Consider the following 24,272-nt stretch of genomic DNA (forward strand, 5'->3'; position numbering starts at 1 on the left):
TGTATTCTCTGTGTCCTCAGGTTGTGTTTCCTGGGTTCTCTCCTCATGTATAGTGTGTATTCTCTGTGTCCTCAGGTTGTGTTTCCTGGGTTCTCTCCTCATGTATAGTGTGTATTCTCTGTGTCCTCAGGTTGTGTTTCCTGGGTTCTCTCCTCATGTATAGTGTGTATTCTCTGTGTCCTCAGGTTGTGTTTCCTGGGTTCTCTCCTCATGTATAGTGTGTATTCTCTGTGTCCTCAGGTTGTGTTTCCTGGGTTCTCTCCTCATGTATAGTGTGTATTCTCTGTGTCTTCAGGTTGTGTTTCCTGGGTTCTCTCCTCATGTATAGTGTGTATTCTCTGTGTCCTCAGGTTGTGTTTCCTGGGTTCTCTCCTCATGTATAGTGTGTATTCTCTGTGTCCTCAGGCTGTGTTTCCTGGGTTCTCTCCTCATGTATAGTGTGTATTCTCTGTGTTGCAGGTTGTGTTTCCTGGGTTCTCTCCTCATGTATAGTGTGTATTCTCTGTGTCCTCAGGCTGTGTTTCCTGGGTTCTCTCCTCATGTATAGTGTGTATTCTCTGTGTCCTCAGGCTGTGTTTCCTGGGTTCTTTCCTCATGTATAGTGTGTATTCTCTGTGTCCTCAGGTTGTGTTTCCTGGGCTCTCTCCTCATGTATAGTGTGTATTCTCTGTGTCCTCAGGCTGTGTTTCCTGGGTTCTCTCCTCATGTATAGTGTGTATTCTCTGTGTTGCAGGTTGTGTTTCCTGGGTTCTCTCCTCATGTATAGTGTGTATTCTCTGTGTCCGCAGGTTGTGTTTCCTGGGTTCTCTCCTCATGTATAGTGTGTATTCTCTGTGTCATCAGGCTGTGTTTCCTGGGTTCTCTCCTCATGTATAGTGTGTATTCTCTGTGTTGCAGGTTGTGTTTCCTGGGTTCTCTCCTCATGTATAGTGTGTATTCTCTGTGTCCTCAGGCTGTGTTTCCTGGGTTCTCTCCTCATGTATAGTGTGTATTCTCTGTGTTGCAGGTTGTGTTTCCTGGGTTCTCTCCTCATGTATAGTGTGTATTCTCTGTGTTGCAGGTTGTGTTTCCTGGGTTCTCTCCTCATGTATAGTGTGTATTCTCTGTGTCCGCAGGTTGTGTTTCCTGGGTTCTCTCCTCATGTATAGTGTGTATTCTCTGTGTCATCAGGTTGTGTTTCCTGGGTTCTCTCCTCATGTATAGTGTGTATTCTCTGTGTCATCAGGTTGTGTTTCCTGGGTTCTCTCCTCATGTATAGTGTGTATTCTCTGTGTCTTCAGGTTGTGTTTCCTGGGTTCTCTCCTCATGTATAGTGTGTATTCTCTGTGTCCTCAGGCTGTGTTTCCTGGGTTCTCTCCTCATGTATAGTGTGTATTCTCTGTGTCCGCAGGTTGTGTTTCCTGGGTTCTCTCCTCATGTATAGTGTGTATTCTCGGTGTCCTCAGGTTGTGTTTCCTGGGTTCTCTCCTCATGTATAGTGTGTATTCTCTGTGTCCGCAGGTTGTGTTTCCTGGGTTCTTTCCTCATGTATAGTGTGTATTCTCTGTGTCCTCAGGCTGTGTTTCCTGGGTTCTCTCCTCATGTATAGTGTGTATTCTCTGTGTCATCAGGTTGTGTTTCCTGGGTTCTCTCCTCATGTATAGTGTGTATTCTCTGTGTCCTCAGGCTGTGTTTCCTGGGTTCTCTCCTCATGTATAGTGTGTATTCTCTGTGTTGCAGGTTGTGTTTCCTGGGTTCTCTCCTCATGTATAGTGTGTATTCTCTGTGTCCTCAGGCTGTGTTTCCTGGGTTCTCTCCTCATGTATAGTGTGTATTCTCTGTGTTGCAGGTTGTGTTTCCTGGGTTCTCTCCTCATGTATAGTGTGTATTCTCTGTGTCCTCAGGCTGTGTTTCCTGGGTTCTCTCCTCATGTATAGTGTGTATTCTCTGTGTTGCAGGTTGTGTTTCCTGGGTTCTCTCCTCATGTATAGTGTGTATTCTCTGTGTTGCAGGTTGTGTTTCCTGGGTTCTCTCCTCATGTATAGTGTGTATTCTCTGTGTCCGCAGGTTGTGTTTCCTGGGTTCTCTCCTCATGTATAGTGTGTATTCTCTGTGCCATCAGGTTGTGTTTCCTGGGTTCTCTCCTCATGTATAGTGTGTATTCTCTGTGTCATCAGGTTGTGTTTCCTGGGTTCTCTCCTCATGTATAGTGTGTATTCTCTGTGTCTTCAGGTTGTGTTTCCTGGGTTCTCTCCTCATGTATAGTGTGTATTCTCTGTGTCTTCAGGTTGTGTTTCCTGGGTTCTCTCCTCATGTATAGTGTGTATTCTCTGTGTCCGCAGGTTGTGTTTCCTGGGTTCTCTCCTCATGTATAGTGTGTATTCTCTGTGTCATCAGGTTGTGTTTCCTGGGTTCTCTCCTCATGTATAGTGTGTATTCTCTGTGTCTTCAGGTTGTGTTTCCTGGGTTCTCTCCTCATGTATAGTGTGTATTCTCTGTGTCCTCAGGCTGTGTTTCCTGGGTTCTCTCCTCATGTATAGTGTGTATTCTCTGTGTCCTCAGGCTGTGTTTCCTGGGTTCTCTCCTCATGTATAGTGTGTATTCTCTGTGTCATCAGGCTGTGTTTCCTGGGTTCTCTCCTCATGTATAGTGTGTATTCTCTGTGTCCTCAGGTTGTGTTTCCTGGGTTCTCTCCTCATGTATAGTGTGTATTCTCTGTGTCATCAGGTTGTGTTTCCTGGGTTCTCTCCTCATGTATAGTGTGTATTCTCTGTGTCATCAGGTTGTGTTTCCTGGGTTCTCTCCTCATGTATAGTGTGTATTCTCTGTGTCCTCAGGCTGTGTTTCCTGGGTTCTCTCCTCATGTATAGTGTGTATTCTCTGTGTCATCAGGCTGTGTTTCCTGGGTTCTCTCCTCATGTATAGTGTGTATTCTCTGTGTCCTCAGGTTGTGTTTCCTGGGTTCTCTCCTCATGTATAGTGTGTATTCTCTGTGTCATCAGGTTGTGTTTCCTGGGTTCTCTCCTCATGTATAGTGTGTATTCTCTGTGTCATCAGGTTGTGTTTCCTGGGTTCTCTCCTCATGTATAGTGTGTATTCTCTGTGTCTTCAGGTTGTGTTTCCTGGGTTCTCTCCTCATGTATAGTGTGTATTCTCTGTGTCCTCAGGTTGTGTTTCCTGGGTTCTCTCCTCATGTATAGTGTGTATTCTCTGTGTCCTCAGGCTGTGTTTCCTGGGTTCTCTCCTCATGTATAGTGTGTATTCTCTGTGTTGCAGGTTGTGTTTCCTGGGTTCTCTCCTCATGTATAGTGTGTATTCTCTGTGTCCGCAGGTTGTGTTTCCTGGGTTCTCTCCTCATGTATAGTGTGTATTCTCTGTGTCATCAGGCTGTGTTTCCTGGGTTCTCTCCTCATGTATAGTGTGTATTCTCTGTGTTGCAGGTTGTGTTTCCTGGGTTCTCTCCTCATGTATAGTGTGTATTCTCTGTGTCCTCAGGCTGTGTTTCCTGGGTTCTCTCCTCATGTATAGTGTGTATTCTCTGTGTCCTCAGGCTGTGTTTCCTGGGTTCTCTCCTCATGTATAGTGTGTATTCTCTGTGTTGCAGGTTGTGTTTCCTGGGTTCTCTCCTCATGTATAGTGTGTATTCTCTGTGTTGCAGGTTGTGTTTCCTGGGTTCTCTCCTCATGTATAGTGTGTATTCTCTGTGTCCGCAGGTTGTGTTTCCTGGGTTCTCTCCTCATGTATAGTGTGTATTCTCTGTGTTGCAGGTTGTGTTTCCTGGGTTCTCTCCTCATGTATAGTGTGTATTCTCTGTGTTGCAGGTTGTGTTTCCTGGGTTCTCTCCTCATGTATAGTGTGTATTCTCTGTGTCCGCAGGTTGTGTTTCCTGGGTTCTCTCCTCATGTATAGTGTGTATTCTCTGTGCCATCAGGTTGTGTTTCCTGGGTTCTCTCCTCATGTATAGTGTGTATTCTCTGTGTCATCAGGTTGTGTTTCCTGGGTTCTCTCCTCATGTATAGTGTGTATTCTCTGTGTCTTCAGGTTGTGTTTCCTGGGTTCTCTCCTCATGTATAGTGTGTATTCTCTGTGTCCGCAGGTTGTGTTTCCTGGGTTCTCTCCTCATGTATAGTGTGTATTCTCTGTGTCATCAGGTTGTGTTTCCTGGGTTCTCTCCTCATGTATAGTGTGTATTCTCTGTGTCTTCAGGTTGTGTTTCCTGGGTTCTCTCCTCATGTATAGTGTGTATTCTCTGTGTCCTCAGGCTGTGTTTCCTGGGTTCTCTCCTCATGTATAGTGTGTATTCTCTGTGTCCTCAGGCTGTGTTTCCTGGGTTCTCTCCTCATGTATAGTGTGTATTCTCTGTGTCATCAGGCTGTGTTTCCTGGGTTCTCTCCTCATGTATAGTGTGTATTCTCTGTGTCCTCAGGTTGTGTTTCCTGGGTTCTCTCCTCATGTATAGTGTGTATTCTCTGTGTCATCAGGTTGTGTTTCCTGGGTTCTCTCCTCATGTATAGTGTGTATTCTCTGTGTCATCAGGTTGTGTTTCCTGGGTTCTCTCCTCATGTATAGTGTGTATTCTCTGTGTCCTCAGGCTGTGTTTCCTGGGTTCTCTCCTCATGTATAGTGTGTATTCTCTGTGTCATCAGGCTGTGTTTCCTGGGTTCTCTCCTCATGTATAGTGTGTATTCTCTGTGTCCTCAGGTTGTGTTTCCTGGGTTCTCTCCTCATGTATAGTGTGTATTCTCTGTGTCATCAGGTTGTGTTTCCTGGGTTCTCTCCTCATGTATAGTGTGTATTCTCTGTGTCATCAGGTTGTGTTTCCTGGGTTCTCTCCTCATGTATAGTGTGTATTCTCTGTGTCTTCAGGTTGTGTTTCCTGGGTTCTCTCCTCATGTATAGTGTGTATTCTCTGTGTCCTCAGGTTGTGTTTCCTGGGTTCTCTCCTCATGTATAGTGTGTATTCTCTGTGTCCTCAGGCTGTGTTTCCTGGGTTCTCTCCTCATGTATAGTGTGTATTCTCTGTGTTGCAGGTTGTGTTTCCTGGGTTCTCTCCTCATGTATAGTGTGTATTCTCTGTGTCCGCAGGTTGTGTTTCCTGGGTTCTCTCCTCATGTATAGTGTGTATTCTCTGTGTCATCAGGCTGTGTTTCCTGGGTTCTCTCCTCATGTATAGTGTGTATTCTCTGTGTTGCAGGTTGTGTTTCCTGGGTTCTCTCCTCATGTATAGTGTGTATTCTCTGTGTCCTCAGGCTGTGTTTCCTGGGTTCTCTCCTCATGTATAGTGTGTATTCTCTGTGTTGCAGGTTGTGTTTCCTGGGTTCTCTCCTCATGTATAGTGTGTATTCTCTGTGTTGCAGGTTGTGTTTCCTGGGTTCTCTCCTCATGTATAGTGTGTATTCTCTGTGTCCGCAGGTTGTGTTTCCTGGGTTCTCTCCTCATGTATAGTGTGTATTCTCTGTGTCATCAGGTTGTGTTTCCTGGGTTCTCTCCTCATGTATAGTGTGTATTCTCTGTGTCATCAGGTTGTGTTTCCTGGGTTCTCTCCTCATGTATAGTGTGTATTCTCTGTGTCTTCAGGTTGTGTTTCCTGGGTTCTCTCCTCATGTATAGTGTGTATTCTCTGTGTCCTCAGGCTGTGTTTCCTGGGTTCTCTCCTCATGTATAGTGTGTATTCTCTGTGTCCGCAGGTTGTGTTTCCTGGGTTCTCTCCTCATGTATAGTGTGTATTCTCGGTGTCCTCAGGTTGTGTTTCCTGGGTTCTCTCCTCATGTATAGTGTGTATTCTCTGTGTCCGCAGGTTGTGTTTCCTGGGTTCTTTCCTCATGTATAGTGTGTATTCTCTGTGTCCTCAGGCTGTGTTTCCTGGGTTATCTCCTCATGTATAGTGTGTATTCTCTGTGTCATCAGGTTGTGTTTCCTGGGTTCTCTCCTCATGTATAGTGTGTATTCTCTGTGTCCTCAGGCTGTGTTTCCTGGGTTCTCTCCTCATGTATAGTGTGTATTCTCTGTGTTGCAGGTTGTGTTTCCTGGGTTCTCTCCTCATGTATAGTGTGTATTCTCTGTGTCCTCAGGCTGTGTTTCCTGGGTTCTCTCCTCATGTATAGTGTGTATTCTCTGTGTTGCAGGTTGTGTTTCCTGGGTTCTCTCCTCATGTATAGTGTGTATTCTCTGTGTCCTCAGGCTGTGTTTCCTGGGTTCTCTCCTCATGTATAGTGTGTATTCTCTGTGTTGCAGGTTGTGTTTCCTGGGTTCTCTCCTCATGTATAGTGTGTATTCTCTGTGTTGCAGGTTGTGTTTCCTGGGTTCTCTCCTCATGTATAGTGTGTATTCTCTGTGTCCGCAGGTTGTGTTTCCTGGGTTCTCTCCTCATGTATAGTGTGTATTCTCTGTGCCATCAGGTTGTGTTTCCTGGGTTCTCTCCTCATGTATAGTGTGTATTCTCTGTGTCATCAGGTTGTGTTTCCTGGGTTCTCTCCTCATGTATAGTGTGTATTCTCTGTGTCTTCAGGTTGTGTTTCCTGGGTTCTCTCCTCATGTATAGTGTGTATTCTCTGTGTCTTCAGGTTGTGTTTCCTGGGTTCTCTCCTCATGTATAGTGTGTATTCTCTGTGTCCGCAGGTTGTGTTTCCTGGGTTCTCTCCTCATGTATAGTGTGTATTCTCTGTGTCATCAGGTTGTGTTTCCTGGGTTCTCTCCTCATGTATAGTGTGTATTCTCTGTGTCTTCAGGTTGTGTTTCCTGGGTTCTCTCCTCATGTATAGTGTGTATTCTCTGTGTCCTCAGGCTGTGTTTCCTGGGTTCTCTCCTCATGTATAGTGTGTATTCTCTGTGTCCTCAGGCTGTGTTTCCTGGGTTCTCTCCTCATGTATAGTGTGTATTCTCTGTGTCATCAGGCTGTGTTTCCTGGGTTCTCTCCTCATGTATAGTGTGTATTCTCTGTGTCCTCAGGTTGTGTTTCCTGGGTTCTCTCCTCATGTATAGTGTGTATTCTCTGTGTCATCAGGTTGTGTTTCCTGGGTTCTCTCCTCATGTATAGTGTGTATTCTCTGTGTCATCAGGTTGTGTTTCCTGGGTTCTCTCCTCATGTATAGTGTGTATTCTCTGTGTCTTCAGGTTGTGTTTCCTGGGTTCTCTCCTCATGTATAGTGTGTATTCTCTGTGTCCTCAGGTTGTGTTTCCTGGGTTCTCTCCTCATGTATAGTGTGTATTCTCTGTGTCCTCAGGTTGTGTTTCCTGGGTTCTCTCCTCATGTATAGTGTGTATTCTCTGTGTCTTCAGGTTGTGTTTCCTGGGTTCTCTCCTCATGTATAGTGTGTATTCTCTGTGTCCTCAGGTTGTGTTTCCTGGGTTCTCTCCTCATGTATAGTGTGTATTCTCTGTGTCCTCAGGCTGTGTTTCCTGGGTTCTCTCCTCATGTATAGTGTGTATTCTCTGTGTTGCAGGTTGTGTTTCCTGGGTTCTCTCCTCATGTATAGTGTGTATTCTCTGTGTCCTCAGGCTGTGTTTCCTGGGTTCTCTCCTCATGTATAGTGTGTATTCTCTGTGTCCTCAGGCTGTGTTTCCTGGGTTCTTTCCTCATGTATAGTGTGTATTCTCTGTGTCCTCAGGTTGTGTTTCCTGGGCTCTCTCCTCATGTATAGTGTGTATTCTCTGTGTCCTCAGGCTGTGTTTCCTGGGTTCTCTCCTCATGTATAGTGTGTATTCTCTGTGTTGCAGGTTGTGTTTCCTGGGTTCTCTCCTCATGTATAGTGTGTATTCTCTGTGTCCGCAGGTTGTGTTTCCTGGGTTCTCTCCTCATGTATAGTGTGTATTCTCTGTGTCATCAGGCTGTGTTTCCTGGGTTCTCTCCTCATGTATAGTGTGTATTCTCTGTGTTGCAGGTTGTGTTTCCTGGGTTCTCTCCTCATGTATAGTGTGTATTCTCTGTGTCCTCAGGCTGTGTTTCCTGGGTTCTCTCCTCATGTATAGTGTGTATTCTCTGTGTTGCAGGTTGTGTTTCCTGGGTTCTCTCCTCATGTATAGTGTGTATTCTCTGTGTTGCAGGTTGTGTTTCCTGGGTTCTCTCCTCATGTATAGTGTGTATTCTCTGTGTCCGCAGGTTGTGTTTCCTGGGTTCTCTCCTCATGTATAGTGTGTATTCTCTGTGTCATCAGGTTGTGTTTCCTGGGTTCTCTCCTCATGTATAGTGTGTATTCTCTGTGTCATCAGGTTGTGTTTCCTGGGTTCTCTCCTCATGTATAGTGTGTATTCTCTGTGTCTTCAGGTTGTGTTTCCTGGGTTCTCTCCTCATGTATAGTGTGTATTCTCTGTGTCCTCAGGCTGTGTTTCCTGGGTTCTCTCCTCATGTATAGTGTGTATTCTCTGTGTCCGCAGGTTGTGTTTCCTGGGTTCTCTCCTCATGTATAGTGTGTATTCTCGGTGTCCTCAGGTTGTGTTTCCTGGGTTCTCTCCTCATGTATAGTGTGTATTCTCTGTGTCCGCAGGTTGTGTTTCCTGGGTTCTTTCCTCATGTATAGTGTGTATTCTCTGTGTCCTCAGGCTGTGTTTCCTGGGTTCTCTCCTCATGTATAGTGTGTATTCTCTGTGTCATCAGGTTGTGTTTCCTGGGTTCTCTCCTCATGTATAGTGTGTATTCTCTGTGTCCTCAGGCTGTGTTTCCTGGGTTCTCTCCTCATGTATAGTGTGTATTCTCTGTGTTGCAGGTTGTGTTTCCTGGGTTCTCTCCTCATGTATAGTGTGTATTCTCTGTGTCCTCAGGCTGTGTTTCCTGGGTTCTCTCCTCATGTATAGTGTGTATTCTCTGTGTTGCAGGTTGTGTTTCCTGGGTTCTCTCCTCATGTATAGTGTGTATTCTCTGTGTCCTCAGGCTGTGTTTCCTGGGTTCTCTCCTCATGTATAGTGTGTATTCTCTGTGTTGCAGGTTGTGTTTCCTGGGTTCTCTCCTCATGTATAGTGTGTATTCTCTGTGTCCGCAGGTTGTGTTTCCTGGGTTCTCTCCTCATGTATAGTGTGTATTCTCTGTGTCATCAGGTTGTGTTTCCTGGGTTCTCTCCTCTTGTATAGTGTGTATTCTCTGTGTCATCAGGTTGTGTTTCCTGGGTTCTCTCCTCATGTATAGTGTGTATTCTCTGTGTCTTCAGGTTGTGTTTCCTGGGTTCTCTCCTCATGTATAGTGTGTATTCTCTGTGTCTTCAGGTTGTGTTTCCTGGGTTCTCTCCTCATGTATAGTGTGTATTCTCTGTGTCCGCAGGTTGTGTTTCCTGGGTTCTCTCCTCATGTATAGTGTGTATTCTCTGTGTCATCAGGTTGTGTTTCCTGGGTTCTCTCCTCATGTATAGTGTGTATTCTCTGTGTCTTCAGGTTGTGTTTCCTGGGTTCTCTCCTCATGTATAGTGTGTATTCTCTGTGTCCTCAGGCTGTGTTTCCTGGGTTCTCTCCTCATGTATAGTGTGTATTCTCTGTGTCCTCAGGCTGTGTTTCCTGGGTTCTCTCCTCATGTATAGTGTGTATTCTCTGTGTCATCAGGCTGTGTTTCCTGGGTTCTCTCCTCATGTATAGTGTGTATTCTCTGTGTCCTCAGGTTGTGTTTCCTGGGTTCTCTCCTCATGTATAGTGTGTATTCTCTGTGTCATCAGGTTGTGTTTCCTGGGTTCTCTCCTCATGTATAGTGTGTATTCTCTGTGTCATCAGGTTGTGTTTCCTGGGTTCTCTCCTCATGTATAGTGTGTATTCTCTGTGTCTTCAGGTTGTGTTTCCTGGGTTCTCTCCTCATGTATAGTGTGTATTCTCTGTGTCCTCAGGTTGTGTTTCCTGGGTTCTCTCTTCATGTATAGTGTGTATTCTCTGTGTCCTCAGGTTGTGTTTCCTGGGTTCTCTCTTCATGTATAGTGTGTATTCTCTGTGTCCTCAGGTTGTGTTTCCTGGGTTCTCTCCTCATGTATAGTGTGTATTCTCTGTGTCCTCAGGTTGTGTTTCCTGGGTTCTCTCCTCATGTATAGTGTGTATTCTCTGTGTCTTCAGGTTGTGTTTCCTGGGTTCTCTCCTCATGTATAGTGTGTATTCTCTGTGTCCTCAGGCTGTGTTTCCTGGGTTCTCTCCTCATGTATAGTGTGTATTCTCTGTGTTGCAGGTTGTGTTTCCTGGGTTCTCTCCTCATGTACAGTGTGTATTCTCTGTGTCATCAGGTTGTGTTTCCTGGGTTCTCTCCTCATGTATAGTGTGTATTCTCTGTGTCCGCAGGTTGTGTTTCCTGGGTTCTCCTCATGTATAGTGTGTATTCTCTGTGTCCGCAGGTTGTGTTTCCTGGGTTCTCTCCTCATGTATAGTGTGTATTCTCTGTGTCATCAGGTTGTGTTTCCTGGGTTCTCTCCTCATGTATAGTGTGTATTCTCTGTGTCTTCAGGTTGTGTTTCCTGGGTTCTCTCCTCATGTATAGTGTGTATTCTCTGTGTCCTCAGGCTGTGTTTCCTGGGTTCTCTCCTCATGTATAGTGTGTATTCTCTGTGTCCTCAGGCTGTGTTTCCTGGGTTCTCTCCTCATGTATAGTGTGTATTCTCTGTGTCATCAGGCTGTGTTTCCTGGGTTCTCTCCTCATGTATAGTGTGTATTCTCTGTGTCTTCAGGTTGTGTTTCCTGGGTTCTCTCCTCATGTATAGTGTGTATTCTCTGTGTCCTCAGGCTGTGTTTCCTGGGTTCTCTCCTCATGTATAGTGTGTATTCTCTGTGTTGCAGGTTGTGTTTCCTGGGTTCTCTCCTCATGTATAGTGTGTATTCTCTGTGTCATCAGGTTGTGTTTCCTGGGTTCTCTCCTCATGTATAGTGTGTATTCTCTGTGTCCGCAGGTTGTGTTTCCTGGGTTCTCCTCATGTATAGTGTGTATTCTCTGTGTCCGCAGGTTGTGTTTCCTGGGTTCTCTCCTCATGTATAGTGTGTATTCTCTGTGTCATCAGGTTGTGTTTCCTGGGTTCTCTCCTCATGTATAGTGTGTATTCTCTGTGTCTTCAGGTTGTGTTTCCTGGGTTCTCTCCTCATGTATAGTGTGTATTCTCTGTGTCCTCAGGCTGTGTTTCCTGGGTTCTCTCCTCATGTATAGTGTGTATTCTCTGTGTCCTCAGGCTGTGTTTCCTGGGTTCTCTCCTCATGTATAGTGTGTATTCTCTGTGTCATCAGGCTGTGTTTCCTGGGTTCTCTCCTCATGTATAGTGTGTATTCTCTGTGTCCTCAGGTTGTGTTTCCTGGGTTCTCTCCTCATGTATAGTGTGTATTCTCTGTGTCATCAGGTTGTGTTTCCTGGGTTCTCTCCTCATGTATAGTGTGTATTCTCTGTGTCATCAGGTTGTGTTTCCTGGGTTCTCTCCTCATGTATAGTGTGTATTCTCTGTGTCTTCAGGTTGTGTTTCCTGGGTTCTCTCCTCATGTATAGTGTGTATTCTCTGTGTCCTCAGGCTGTGTTTCCTGGGTTCTCTCCTCATGTATAGTGTGTATTCTCTGTGTCCTCAGGCTGTGTTTCCTGGGTTCTCTCTTCATGTATAGTGTGTATTCTCTGTGTCTTCAGGTTGTGTTTCCTGGGTTCTCTCCTCATGTATAGTGTGTATTCTCTGTGTCCTCAGGCTGTGTTTCCTGGGTTCTCTCTTCATGTATAGTGTGTATTCTCTGTGTCCTCAGGCTGTGTTTCCTGGGTTCTCTCCTCATGTATAGTGTGTATTCTCTGTGTCCTCAGGTTGTGTTTCCTGGGTTCTCTCCTCATGTATAGTGTGTATGCTCTGTGTCCTCAGGCTGTGTTTCCTGGGTTCTCTCCTCATGTATAGTGTGTATTCTCTGTGTCCTCAGGTTGTGTTTCCTGGGTTCTCTCCTCATGTATAGTGTGTATTCTCTGTGTCCTCAGGCTGTGTTTCCTGGGTTCTCTCCTCATGTATAGTGTGTATTCTCTGTGTCCTCAGGCTGTGTTTCCTGGGTTCTCTCCTCATGTATAGTGTGTATTCTCTGTGTCCTCAGGCTGTGTTTCCTGGGTTCTCTCCTCATGTATAGTATGTATTCTCTGTGTCCTCAGGTTGTGTTTCCTGGGTTCTCTCCTCATGTATAGTGTGTATTCTCTGTGTCCTCAGGTTGTGTTTCCTAGGTTCTCTCCTCATGTATAGTGTGTATTCTCTGTGTCCTCAGGCTGTGTTTCCTGGGTTCTCTCCTCATGTATAGTGTGTATTCTCTGTGTCCTCAGGTTGTGTTTCCTGGGTTCTCTCCTCATGTATAGTGTGTATTCTCTGTGTCCTCAGGTTGTGTTTCCTGGGTTCTCTCCTCATGTATAGTGTGTATTCTCTGTGTCCTCAGGCTGTGTTTCCTGGGTTCTCTCCTCATGTATAGTGTGTATTCTCTGTGTCCTCAGGTTGTGTTTCCTGGGTTCTCTCCTCATGTATAGTGTGTATTCTCTGTGTCCTCAGGTTGTGTTTCCTGGGTTCTCTCCTCATGTATAGTGTGTATTCTCTGTGTCCTCAGGTTGTGTTTCCTGGGTTCTCTCCTCATGTATAGTGTGTATTCTCTGTGTTGCAGGTTGTGTTTCCTGGGTTCTCTCCTCATGTATAGTGTGTATTCTCTGCGTCCTCAGGTTGTGTTTCCTGGGTTCTCTCCTCCAACCAGAGTCTCTCAGACAGGAGTGGTTGCAGCTGGCGCTTACCCACGATGCACCTGGGCTCTGTGACACGCGGACGGCCGACGGACAGCCCAGGTCAGTCAGAGGTCGTTTTGACACGTTGACGTTCACGTTCGTGGACAGCATGTGATTGGTGTAGAGCAGTGGTTTTCAACCCGTTTCATTTCAAGGCCCACTATTTAGTCGGCATCTGAGCCACGGAACCACCGTTTGATGACATTTAGGGCAGTATTATGCGTGTCTTAAGTACCAGGTCTTATTACTTAACTTAAGACCTGGAGGCGTGATCAATGCCATTTGGCTATTCTGAGTGGCCAAACAGCATTGACCATGCCTCCAGGTCTTAAGTTAAGTAATAAGACCTGGTACTTAAGACACATACTGCCCTTAGCCTCTCAGACCCATTTGAGCCACGGACCACCGTTTGATGACATTTAGCCTATCAGACCCATCTGAGCCACGGAACCACCGTTTGATGACATTTAGCCTCTCAGACCCATTTGAGCCACGGACCACCGTTTGATGACATTTAGCCTATCAGACCCATCTGAGCCACGGAACCACCGTTTGATGACATTTAGCCTCTCAGACCCATTTGAGCCACGGACCACCGTTTGATGACATTTAGCCTCTCAGACCCATTTGAGCCACGAACCACCATCTGATGAAATTTAGCCTCTCAGACCCATTTGAGCCACGGACCACCGTTTGATGACATTTAGCCTCTCAGACCCATTTGAGCCACGGACCACCGTTTGATGACATTTAGCCTCTCAGATCCAAAACTAAAGAATATGTTGTTGTCGTTGGATCAGATTTTGTCTACAATTCCATGCTTCTGGCAAACGTTTATCAAAATAACAATTCTTCTACATTCTCTAATTGTGCAGACTTCTTGAAAAATGAAGAAATGCAGATGTTTAACGGTAATGCAACTTTTGGTAATGGTACCAACATCATGTTATCTCTCCTAATGGTACCACCACCATGTTATCTCTCCTAATGGTACCAACATCATGTTATCTCTCCTAATGGTACCAACATCATGTTATCTCTCCTAATGGTACCAACATCATGTTATCTCTCCTAATGGTATCACCACCATGTTATCTCTCCTAATGGTACCAACATCATGTTATCTCTCCTAATGGTACCAACATCATGTTATCTCTCCTAATGGTACCAACATCATGTTATCTCTCCTAATGGTACCATCATCATGTTATCTCTCCTAATGGTACCAACATCATGTTATCTCTCCTAATGGTACCAACATCATGTTATCTCTCCTAATGGTACCAACATCATGTTATCTCTCCTAATGGTACCAACATCATGTTATCTCTCCTAATGGTACCAACATCATGTTATCTCTCCTAATGGTACCAACATCATGTTATCTCTCCTAATGGTACCAACACCATGTTATCTCTCCTAATGGTACCAACACCATGTTATCTCTCCTAATGGTACCAACACCATGTTATCTCTCCTAATGGTACCAACATCATGTTATCTCTCCTAATGGTACCAACACCATGTTATCTCTCCTAATGGTACCAACATCATGTTATCTCTCCTAATGGTACCAACACCATGTTATCTCTCCTAATGGTACCAACACCATGTTATCTCTCCTAATGGTACCAACACCATGTTATCTCTCCTAATGGTACCAACATCATGTTATCTCTCCTAATGGTACCAACACCATGTTACCTCTCCTAATGGTACCAACACCATGTTATCTCTCCTAATGGTACCAACATCATGTTATCTCTCCTAATGGTACCAACACCATGTTATCTCTCCTAATGGTACCAACATCATGTTATCTCTCCTAATGGTACCAACATCATGTTATCTCTCCTAATGGTACCAACATCATGTTATCTCTCCTAATGGTACCAACACCATGTTATCTCTCCTAATGGTACCAACATCATCTTATCTCTCCTAATGGTACCAACATCATGTTATCTCTCCTAATGGTACCAACATCATGTTATCTCTCCTAATGGTAACAACATCATGTTATCTCTCCTAATGGTACCAACACCATGTTATCTCTCCTAATGGTACCAACATCATGTTATCTCTCCTAATGGTACCAACACCATGTTACCTCTCCTAATGGTACCAACACCATGTTATCTCTCCTAATGGTACCAACACCATGTTATCTCTCATAATGGTACCAACATCATGTTATCTCTCCTAATGGTACCAACACCATGTTTATCTCTCCTAATGGTACCAACATCATGTTATCTCTCCTAATGGTACCAACATCATGTTATCTCTCCTAATGGTACCAACACCATGTTATCTCTCCTAATGGTACCAACATCAATACAGCATGGAATAGTGGACAAAATCTTATATCCAACTATAACAACATCTAAGAGGCTAAATGTCATCAAACGGTGGTCCGTGGCTCAAATGGGTCTGAGGCTAAATGTCATCAAATGGTGGTCCGTGGCTCAAATGGGTCTGAGAGGCTTAATGTCATCAAACGGTGGTTCCGTGGCTCAAATGGGTCTGAGAGGCTAAATGTCATCAAACGGTGGTTCCGTGGCTCAAATGGGTCTGAGAGGCTAAATGTCATCAAACGGTGGTCCGTGGCTCAAATGGGTCTGAGAGGCTAAATGTCATCAAACGGTGGTCCGTGGCTCAAATGGGTCTGAGAGGCTAAATGTCATCAAACGGTGGTCCGTGGCTCAAATGGGTCTGAGAGGCTAAATGTCATCAAACGGTGGTCCGTGGCTCAAATGGGTCTGAGAGGCTAAATGTCATCAAACGGTGGTCCGTGGCTCAAATGGGTCTGAGAGGCTAAATGTCATCAAACGGTGGTTCCGTGGCTCAAATGGGTCTGAGAGGCTAAATGTCATCAAACGGACATTGATGTGAAAAGGGTTGGAAACCATTTGGTGTAATTTGTGTCATTGTCCACTAGGTGGCACTCTCACTACCTGAGCTGGGGTTATGGACGACTGCTCTCTCTTTTGACATCACTTCCTGCCGACCTGAGCTCCAAGCAGAAGATGGCGGAGAGCTGTCGCAGCCACGGGTAACGACAAACCCCGTTCACTCACTAGAGTTTCCACTATAGTTCCACACTCACTCTAAGCTGTGTGTGTGTGTGTACATGTGTGTGTGTTAATTATCTCTGTGTGTGTGTGTGTGTGTGTGTGTGTGTGTGTGTGTGTGTGTGTGTGTGTGTGTGTGTGTGTGTGTGTGTGTGTGTGTGTGTGTGTGTGTGTGTGTGTGTGTGTGTGTGTGTGTGTGTGTGTGTGTGTGTGTGTGTGTGTGTTTGATTGATTGATTGAAAATTGTATTAACAGTTTGCAGAATTACAGTACATTTCAAGCACAAACTCAATACAAAGGCTGTTAACTGTGAGTGGACGACCCAATTAAGCATTACACTTGTTTACAACAGGGTCCACCTTGTTCACAGTGACAGCTGTGATGTGTGTTTTGAGCTCTCGTTCAAAACACACATCACAGCTGTCACTAGATCCTGTAGGTTTACACTCTACAACATACGACGAATTAGACCGTTCCTCACCCAGGAGTCAGCCCAGCTCCTAATCCAGACAACAGTCTTGTCAAAACTTGACTATTGCAACTCCCTCCTTACTGGCCTACCGGCATGTGCACTTAAGCCCCTCCAACTGATCCAAAATGCCGCAGCACGCTTGGTCTTCAACCAGCCAAAATTCTCACACGTCTCCCCCCTTCTCCGCTCGCTCCATTGGCTCCCGGTCGCTGCCCGCACAGAATACAAAACTCTGATGCTGGCATTCAAAGCAACCAAAGGCATGGCCCCCCCATATGTCACAAGTATGATCGTACCCTACAAACCCTCCCGCTCACTCAGATCAGCCAACGCAGGGAAGCTGGAGGTACCTTCACTAAAAACGCCGGGACAACGCTCCACACGTCCCAAACTCTTCTCCCTTCTGGCTCCAAAACTATGGAATGCACTTCCCATTGCAGTCAGAACTGCAGCCTCACTCCCAATCTTCCGCCGTAGTCTGAAAACCCACCTCTTCAGACTCCACCATGGCCCGTAGCACTTGCCCTAGCCTAGCCCCTTAGATAGCACATTATGTAGACTTAGATAGTATTTTAAACAGACTTATAGCTTGTTATGTAGACAGCTCTAGAATTGCACTTTATGTAGTCATAGCACTTTATAGTACACATGTATAATATATTATATAGTATAGTATGTATAGTTTACATAGATACTCCACTGTTACGTTCTTAGTTTACGCATGATTCATGATAACTACTTTTTATATATGTGATGTATGCCATGCTTTTGTTATTGCTTAATGTAAGTCGCTCTGGATTAAGAGCGTCTGCTAAATGCCTAAATTGTAAATTGTAAATTGTTCAATTCATCAAAACATTTAGAGACGTACAAATAGACACTTCTATATAGACAAAGAACAGTACAGGAATTCATCATAATGGAGGTAAAAAGGGAAAAGAAACATATACAGTGAGGGGAAAAAGGGGGGGGGGGCGGTGGGGGGGAAAGTGTGTGTGTGTGTGTGTGTGTGTGTGTGTGTGTGTGTGTGTGTGTGTGTGTGTGTGTGTGTGTGTGTGTGTGTGTGTGTGTGTGTGTGTGTGTGTGTGTGTGTGTGTGTGTGTGTGTGTGTGTGTGTGTGTGTGTGTGTGTGTGTGTGTGTGTGTGTGCGTGCGTGCGTGCACTCAGGTACTGGACAGGGTACATGCGTGTGTGTTAATTATCTCTCTGTGTGTGTGTGTGTGTGTGTGTGTGTGTGTGTGCGTGCACGCAGGTACTGGACAGGGTACATGCGTGTGTGTTAATTATCTGTGTGTGTGTGTGTGTGTGTGTGTGTGTGTGTGTGTGTGTGTGTGTGTGTGTGTGTGTGTGTGTGTGTGTGTGTGTGTGTGTGTGTGTGTGTGTGTGTGTGTGTGTGTGTGTGCACTCAGGTACTGGACAGGGTACATGCGTGTGTGTTAATTATCTGTGTGTGTGTGTGTGTGTGTGTGTGTGTGTGCGTGTGCGTGCACTCAGGCACTGGACAGGGTACATGCGTGTGTATTAATTATCTCTCTGTGTGTGTGTGTGTGCGTGCACTCAGGTACTGGACAGGGTACATGCGTGTGTGTTAATTATCTCTGTGTGTGTGTGTGTGTGTGTGTGTGCGTGCACTCAGGTACTGGACAGGGTACATACGTGTGTGTTAATTATCTCTGTGTGTGTGTGTGTGTGCGTGCACTCAGGTACTGGACAGGGTACATGCGTGTGTATTAATTATCTCTCTGTGTGTGTGTGTGTGTGTGTGTGTGTGTGTGTGCGTGCACTCAGGTACTGGACAGGGTACATGCGTGTGTGTTGCGAGCTGGGATGGCGCGCGGAGGCCTTTTCCACTGCGGTCCAGCTAGACGACATCAGCCTCCTGGAGGAGCCTAGCGGTACTGCACCCTGTAGCACTACACTAATAATAACATATCATTTATTAAATGACATCATAATTACAACGTGACAGCAGCAACACACATCATATCCTATATACAGTCTTCATTTAAAGGAGAATTCCACTCATTTTCAACATTTTACTAGGTCATTAACATACCTTAGAGCTGTGGAAATAATAAATAAAATCACACCCGTGTGAACTGAGTGGTGCAACTCCCCCCCCCCCCCCCTCTCTCTCTCTCATTAGCAGGCAGCAGTGCAGCACTATCTCTCTCTCTCTGTTTCTGGCACAACAGCGCCACTTTTGGTACACATTGGTACTCGTGCTCATAGTGACATAGTGGTAGCCTGGTTAATAAACCAGACCGAATCAGCCGTTGGCAAAAAAATAATTGCCTGCCAGCGGATTACGGTCTGGCGAGGCTCAGTAGCACGCCTCTTTCCTACAACCGAGAACAGGTCGGGCCAATCGGGACACGGTATGCAATATGGGCGGGCTTTGGTACAGTGACGTTCAATGCTTGAGACCTTTGACTGACAGTAGCTCTGACCAATTGCGTCAAAGAGAAAATGTTTGAACCCGCCCCCCGGGAAATGAAATCCAAGTGGAGCCAGCCCAGACTAATATACCGCGACAGTGTTGTGTGATATTAGTCTGGCTTATTAGCTAGGCTAACATAGTGGTCACATAGTTAGGTGGACACATAGGTGAACACGGACATTGCTGTTCCTTGTGGTTGCACCACTCAAAAATAGTCCCTCCATTCTGTGTTTCCTAGAACTGGAGGTCTGAAAAAAATCACACCCGTGTGAACTGAGTGGTGCAAGGTCTTATATAGACTGATCAGCTGTGGTCTGACGTAATGCCTGACGTAATGAAATCGCCACTCGGTGGCGCGCTATGAGCTTGTAGATCTGCTATTTTTCAATAGCTAAATAATGCTTAGTTAAAACACCAAAACTGGTTCCCGTCCAGAATGGGTTAAACTCACCAACATTGCAGCTGTACGAAAAAGCTTGAATTATCCTCTTTCTATCTGCAGTTTTTGTTTCATAAAAATCCTCCATAGAAACGTTATGAGCTACTTTCTGTCAAGAAATGCCCTGCATTTGATTATTTTCTAAGTGTCAGAGTTTGGAAGTGCTTGTTTTCAATAACACAACATTTTGCTGCCTCCTGCATTATGTGACATTTAGAAACAGGTGGTACGGCAGGACGGTTGAGTGATTTTCAACGAGCGCTTCCAAACTCCATCACTCCATGCTGCTCAATGTGTTGCCACTCAGTCTAGATGAGGGGGGCGTGTCCTAGATGAGAGGGGTGTGTCCTAGATGAGGGGGCGTGTCCTAGATGAGGGTGCGTGTTCTTATGGTAAAATCATGCATGTGCATACTCTCTATAACACGTGCGCGTGCATGTGTGTGTGTGTGCGTGCGTGCGTGCGTGTGTAGGTCTGGAGCCTCAGAGTGTGGAGGAGTGGAGGTTGCTGGTTCAGCTCTCCCAGCAGTCGTCACAACAGACGGCTGCCTTGCCCAACGGCTCTGCGGCCGCCGCATCGCTCAAGAGGTGAGAATATAGTTTTAGATTTTAAATTTTAGTTTAGTTTTGAATATAATTTTTTCCTGCTGATTTTATCATTGAAAATGCTATTTAGTTTCAGTCAGTTTTTGTTAGTTTTAGTCAGTGTTAGTTTTAGTCTTTAGTTTTACTCTGGAAGGAATAATCCCTTTCTGGCCAAAAAAGTGCATTTTCTATGTGGGGGGGGGGGGGGGGGGGGGGGGGGGGGGCTCAGAGTGCGTCCACTAAGGAAAATAGGCGTTCTAATTACAAAAGCCGTCTTTCTATTGGTGAGTAGCGAAAACGTTATTCATATTTTCGCAACAGAGGAGAGGCTGGTCTGAGTTTAATGCGAGGGCAGGAAGACTACAGTCCCATAGGGCAGGAAGACTACAGTCCCATAGGGCAGGAAGACTACAGTCCCATAGGGCAGGAAGACTACAGTCCCATAGGGCAGGAAGACTACAGTCCCATAGGCTACAGTCCCATAGGGCAGGAAGACTACAGTCCCATAGGGCAGGAAGACTACAGTCCCATAGGGCAGGAAGACTACAGTCCCATAGGCTACAGTCCCATAGGGCAGGAAGACTACAGTCCCATAGGCTACAGTCCCATAGGGCAGGAAGACTACAGTCCCATAGGGCAGGAAGACTACAGTCCCATAGGGCAGGAAGACTACAGTCCCATAGCCTTAATGGAACGGCATTAGGGCCCTTTTTAACCCACTCTGGGCGGGAACCCCTTTTGGTGTTTTAAGCATTGTTGTACTTTAGCTTTAACTTTTGAAAAATAGCAGATCTACAAGCTCATAGTGTGGCACCGAGTGCCGCGCTATGAGCTTGTAGGTCTGCTATTTTATTTTAATATATAAAAGTATTTTAATATATATTATTTCAGAGCCAAAGTGTTTAACTCAAATCTTTGGGAGGTCCCTGGAACAACATATTTTCAGATGGGGGTCGGCGGCAAAATACATATAATTCTGGGGGTCCTTGATATGAAATATTTTTAAAACTACTGATATAGAAACATAGGGTTTTTCAGAAAACTGATTTATAAGACATTTGTAGAATCGTTCCCAGGTCAAAATGGGTTAAGATATTGTGTAATAGCATCAATTTGTTTTAGTTAGTCTTGTAAACATGCTACAGTTTCAGTTAGTTATCCTTTATATTTTTATATTGTAGTTTGTATTTAGTTATTGGTTATTTAGCTAATAATACCTTTGTGTGGCGGCAGGGAGGTGACCCCAGAGACCCTGACCCTGCGGCTGGCCAGGATGTTGGGCCCTCAGCGGGCCCTAGGGGTCCTGCAGGACGCTGGGGGCCCCCAGCAGGAGGACACCGGGGACCCCCAGAGGGCCCTGGAGGACACTGGGGGGGCCCAGCGGGAGGACACCACCGGGGGCCCCCAGCAGCTGGTCCTCTCTGAGCACTCCGCTCTGGTCTGCCACCTGCTGGCCGTGGCTGAGAAGAGACAGAGGTGAGCTGAACCACGTTCTGAGAAATGGATTATTTTGTTTTTGTTTTCTGAAGAAGCAAAAGAGGATATTGGCTGGTACACACTAACCCAGGGCTCCTATTGGCTGGTAGACACTAACCCAGGGATCCTATTGGCTGGTAGACACTAACCCAGGGATCCTATTGGCTGGTAGACACTAACCCAGGGATCCTATTGGCTGGTAGACACTAACCCAGGGATCCTATTGGCTGGTAGACACTAACCCAGCTATCCTATTGGCTGGTACACACACTAACCCAGGTACCCTATTGGCTGGTAGACACTAACCCAGGTACCATATTGGCTGGTAGACACTAACCCAGGTACCCTATTGGCTGGTAGACACTAACCCAGGGATCCTATTGGCTGGTAGACACTAACCCAGGTACCCTATTGGCTGGTAGACACTAACCCAGGGATCCTATTGGCTGGTACACACTAACCCAGGGATCCTATTGGCTGGTAGACACTAACCCAGGGATCCTATTGGCTGGTAGACACTAACCCTGGCTGGTTTCGAAAACGAAATAAAAACTGTGTGTGTGTGTGTGTGTGTGTGTGTGTGTGTGTGTGTGTGTGTGTGTGTGTGTGTGTGTGTGTGTGTGTGTGTGTGTGTGTGTGTGTGTGTGTGTGTGTGTGTGTGTGTGTGTGTGTGTGTGTGTGTGTGTGTGTGTGTGTGTGTGTGTGTGTGTGTGTGTGTGTCCAGGTCTCTCATCCACACCATGTTGGAGCGTTGTGATCGATTCCTGTGGTCCCAACACGCATAATGACCCTGTGACCTTTCACCTTTTGACCTGTGGTCCCAACACGCCTACTGACCCCGCGACCTTTTGACCTATGGTCCCAACACGCCTACTGACCCCGTGACCTTTTGACCTGTGGTCCCAACGTGCCTAACTTTGACCTTCGACCCCACTACTAGTAGAACTGTGACCAAAAGGACGTCCTCGTTAAGACAGTTTGGTCATGTGATCAGACAGTTTGGTCATGTGATCAGACAGTTTGGTCATGTGATCAGACAGTTTGGTCATGTGATCAGACAGTTTGGTCATGTGATCAGACAGTTTGGTCATGTGATCAGACAGTTTGGTCATGTGATCAGACAGTTTGGTCATGTGATCAGACAGTTTGGTCATGTGATCAGACAGTTTGGTCATGTGATCAGACAGTTTGGTCATGTGATCATCATCTCACGTTTTATGATTTATTTTCAAAGTGTTTATTTGTACGTAGCTTTGAAAAGGTCCAAAATATTAATATTAAATGTTCTAACATATCGACATAAATATGTGAATAAACTATTAAGTTAAATGTTGAATCTTTTTTTTCCATAATTCAGTTTCATAGAGCTCTCAAGATGTGGGTCCACAGAGTATTAGAGTATTAGACCCAAGCTGTGGGGTCCCGACTCCCCAGAGTAGAGTATTAGACCCAAGCTGTGGGGTCCCGACTCCCCAGAGTATTAGAGTATTAGACCCAAGCTGTGGGGTCCCGACTCCCCAGAGTAGAGTATTAGACCCAAGCTGTGGGGTCCCGACTCCCCAGAGTAATAGAGTATTAGACCCAAGCTGTGGGGTCCCGACTCCCCAGAGTAATAGAGTATTAGACCCAAGCTGTGGGGTCCCGACTCCCCAGAGTAGAGTATTAGACCCAAGCTGTGGGGTCCCGACTCCCCAGAGTAATAGAGTATTAGACCCAAGCTGTGGGGTCCCGACTCCCCAGAGTAATAGAGTATTAGACCCAAGCTGTGGGGTCCCGACTCCCCAGAGTAGAGTATTAGACCCAAGCTGTGGGGTCCCGACTCCCCAGAGTAGAGTATTAGACCCAAGCTGTGGGGTCCCGACTCCCCAGAGTATTAGAGTATTAGACCCAAGCTGTGGGGTCCCGACTCCCCAGAGTAGAGTATTAGACCCAAGCTGTGGTGTCCCGACTCCCCAGAGTAGAGTATTAGACCCAAGCTGTGGGGTCCCGACTCCCCAGAGTAGAGTATTAGACCCAAGCTGTGGGGTCCCGACTCCCCAGAGTAATAGAGTATTAGACCCAAGCTGTGGGGTCCCGACTCCCCAGAGTAATAGAGTATTAGACCCAAGCTGTGGGGTCCCGACTCCCCAGAGTATTAGAGTATTAGACCCAAGCTGTGGGGTCCCGACTCCCCAGAGTAGAGTATTGGACCCAAGCTGTGGGGTCCCGACTCCCCAGAGTAATAGAGTATTAGACCCAAGCTGTGAGTATTACAGCAACACCAGTTCAGGAACTTAACTTTGATCCATTATGTCACCACTTTAATAATCACTGCGCAAAAAGCAAAAACGCTCTGAAAGAATATATTCAAAGATTTGCACCACATTTTCACTATTTCTTTTCCCCCCGACCAGAATGGGTTAACTCCTCTTTTCACACAGTGAATACAAATTGGTCGTTGCCCACCCCTGTACTATAGTATCGTCAACGTTGCCCACCCCTGTACTATAGTAACGTTGCCCACCCCTGTACTATAGTATGGCATCGTCAACGTTGCCCACCCCTGTACTATAGTATGGCATCGTCAACGTTGCCCACCCCTGTACTATAGTAACGTTGCCCACCCCTGTACTATAGTAACGTTGCCCACCCCTGTACTATAGTAACGTTGCCCACCCCTGTACTATAGTAACGTTGCCCACCCCTGTACTATAGTAACGTTGCCCACCCCTGTACTATAGTATCGTCAACGTTGCCCACCCCTGTACTATAGTATCGTCAACGTTGCCCACCCCTGTACTATAGTATCGTCAACGTTGCCCACCCCTGTACTATAGTAACGTTGCCCACCCCTGTACTATAGTATCGTCAACGTTGCCCACCCCTGTACTATAGTAACGTTGCCCACCCCTGTACTATAGTATCGTCAACGTTGCCCACCCCTGTACTATAGTAACGTTGCCCACCCCTGTACTATAGTATCGTCAACGTTGCCCACCCCTGTACTATAGTATCGTCAACGTTGCCCACCCCTGTACTATAGTATCGTCAACGTTGCCCACCCCTGTACTATAGTATCGTCAACGTTGCCCACCCCTGTACTATAGTATCGTCAACGTTGCCCACCCCTGTACTATAGTAACGTTGCCCACCCCTGTACTATAGTATCGT

General features: G+C 45.9%; 1 protein-coding gene across 1 annotated transcript in view; it reads left to right on the forward strand.

The window, feature by feature from the left end:
• hps5 (HPS5 biogenesis of lysosomal organelles complex 2 subunit 2) overlaps positions 1–22,451 on the forward strand; it is a 64,129-nt gene extending 41,678 nt beyond the window's left edge. Inside the window, 6 exon segments of the mRNA XM_079507751.1 lie at positions 12,578–12,697; positions 15,579–15,692; positions 17,972–18,078; positions 19,535–19,649; positions 20,880–21,122; positions 21,847–22,451. Of these exon segments, the coding sequence (XP_079363877.1) occupies positions 12,578–12,697; positions 15,579–15,692; positions 17,972–18,078; positions 19,535–19,649; positions 20,880–21,122; positions 21,847–21,907 (760 nt within the window). The 3' untranslated portion in view covers positions 21,908–22,451.
• Positions 22,452–24,272: the final 1,821 nt, after the last annotated feature.

This window comes from Electrona antarctica (genome assembly GCF_951216825.1).
Source record: "Electrona antarctica genome assembly, chromosome: 8".
Classification (NCBI taxonomy): domain Eukaryota; kingdom Metazoa; phylum Chordata; class Actinopteri; order Myctophiformes; family Myctophidae; genus Electrona; species Electrona antarctica.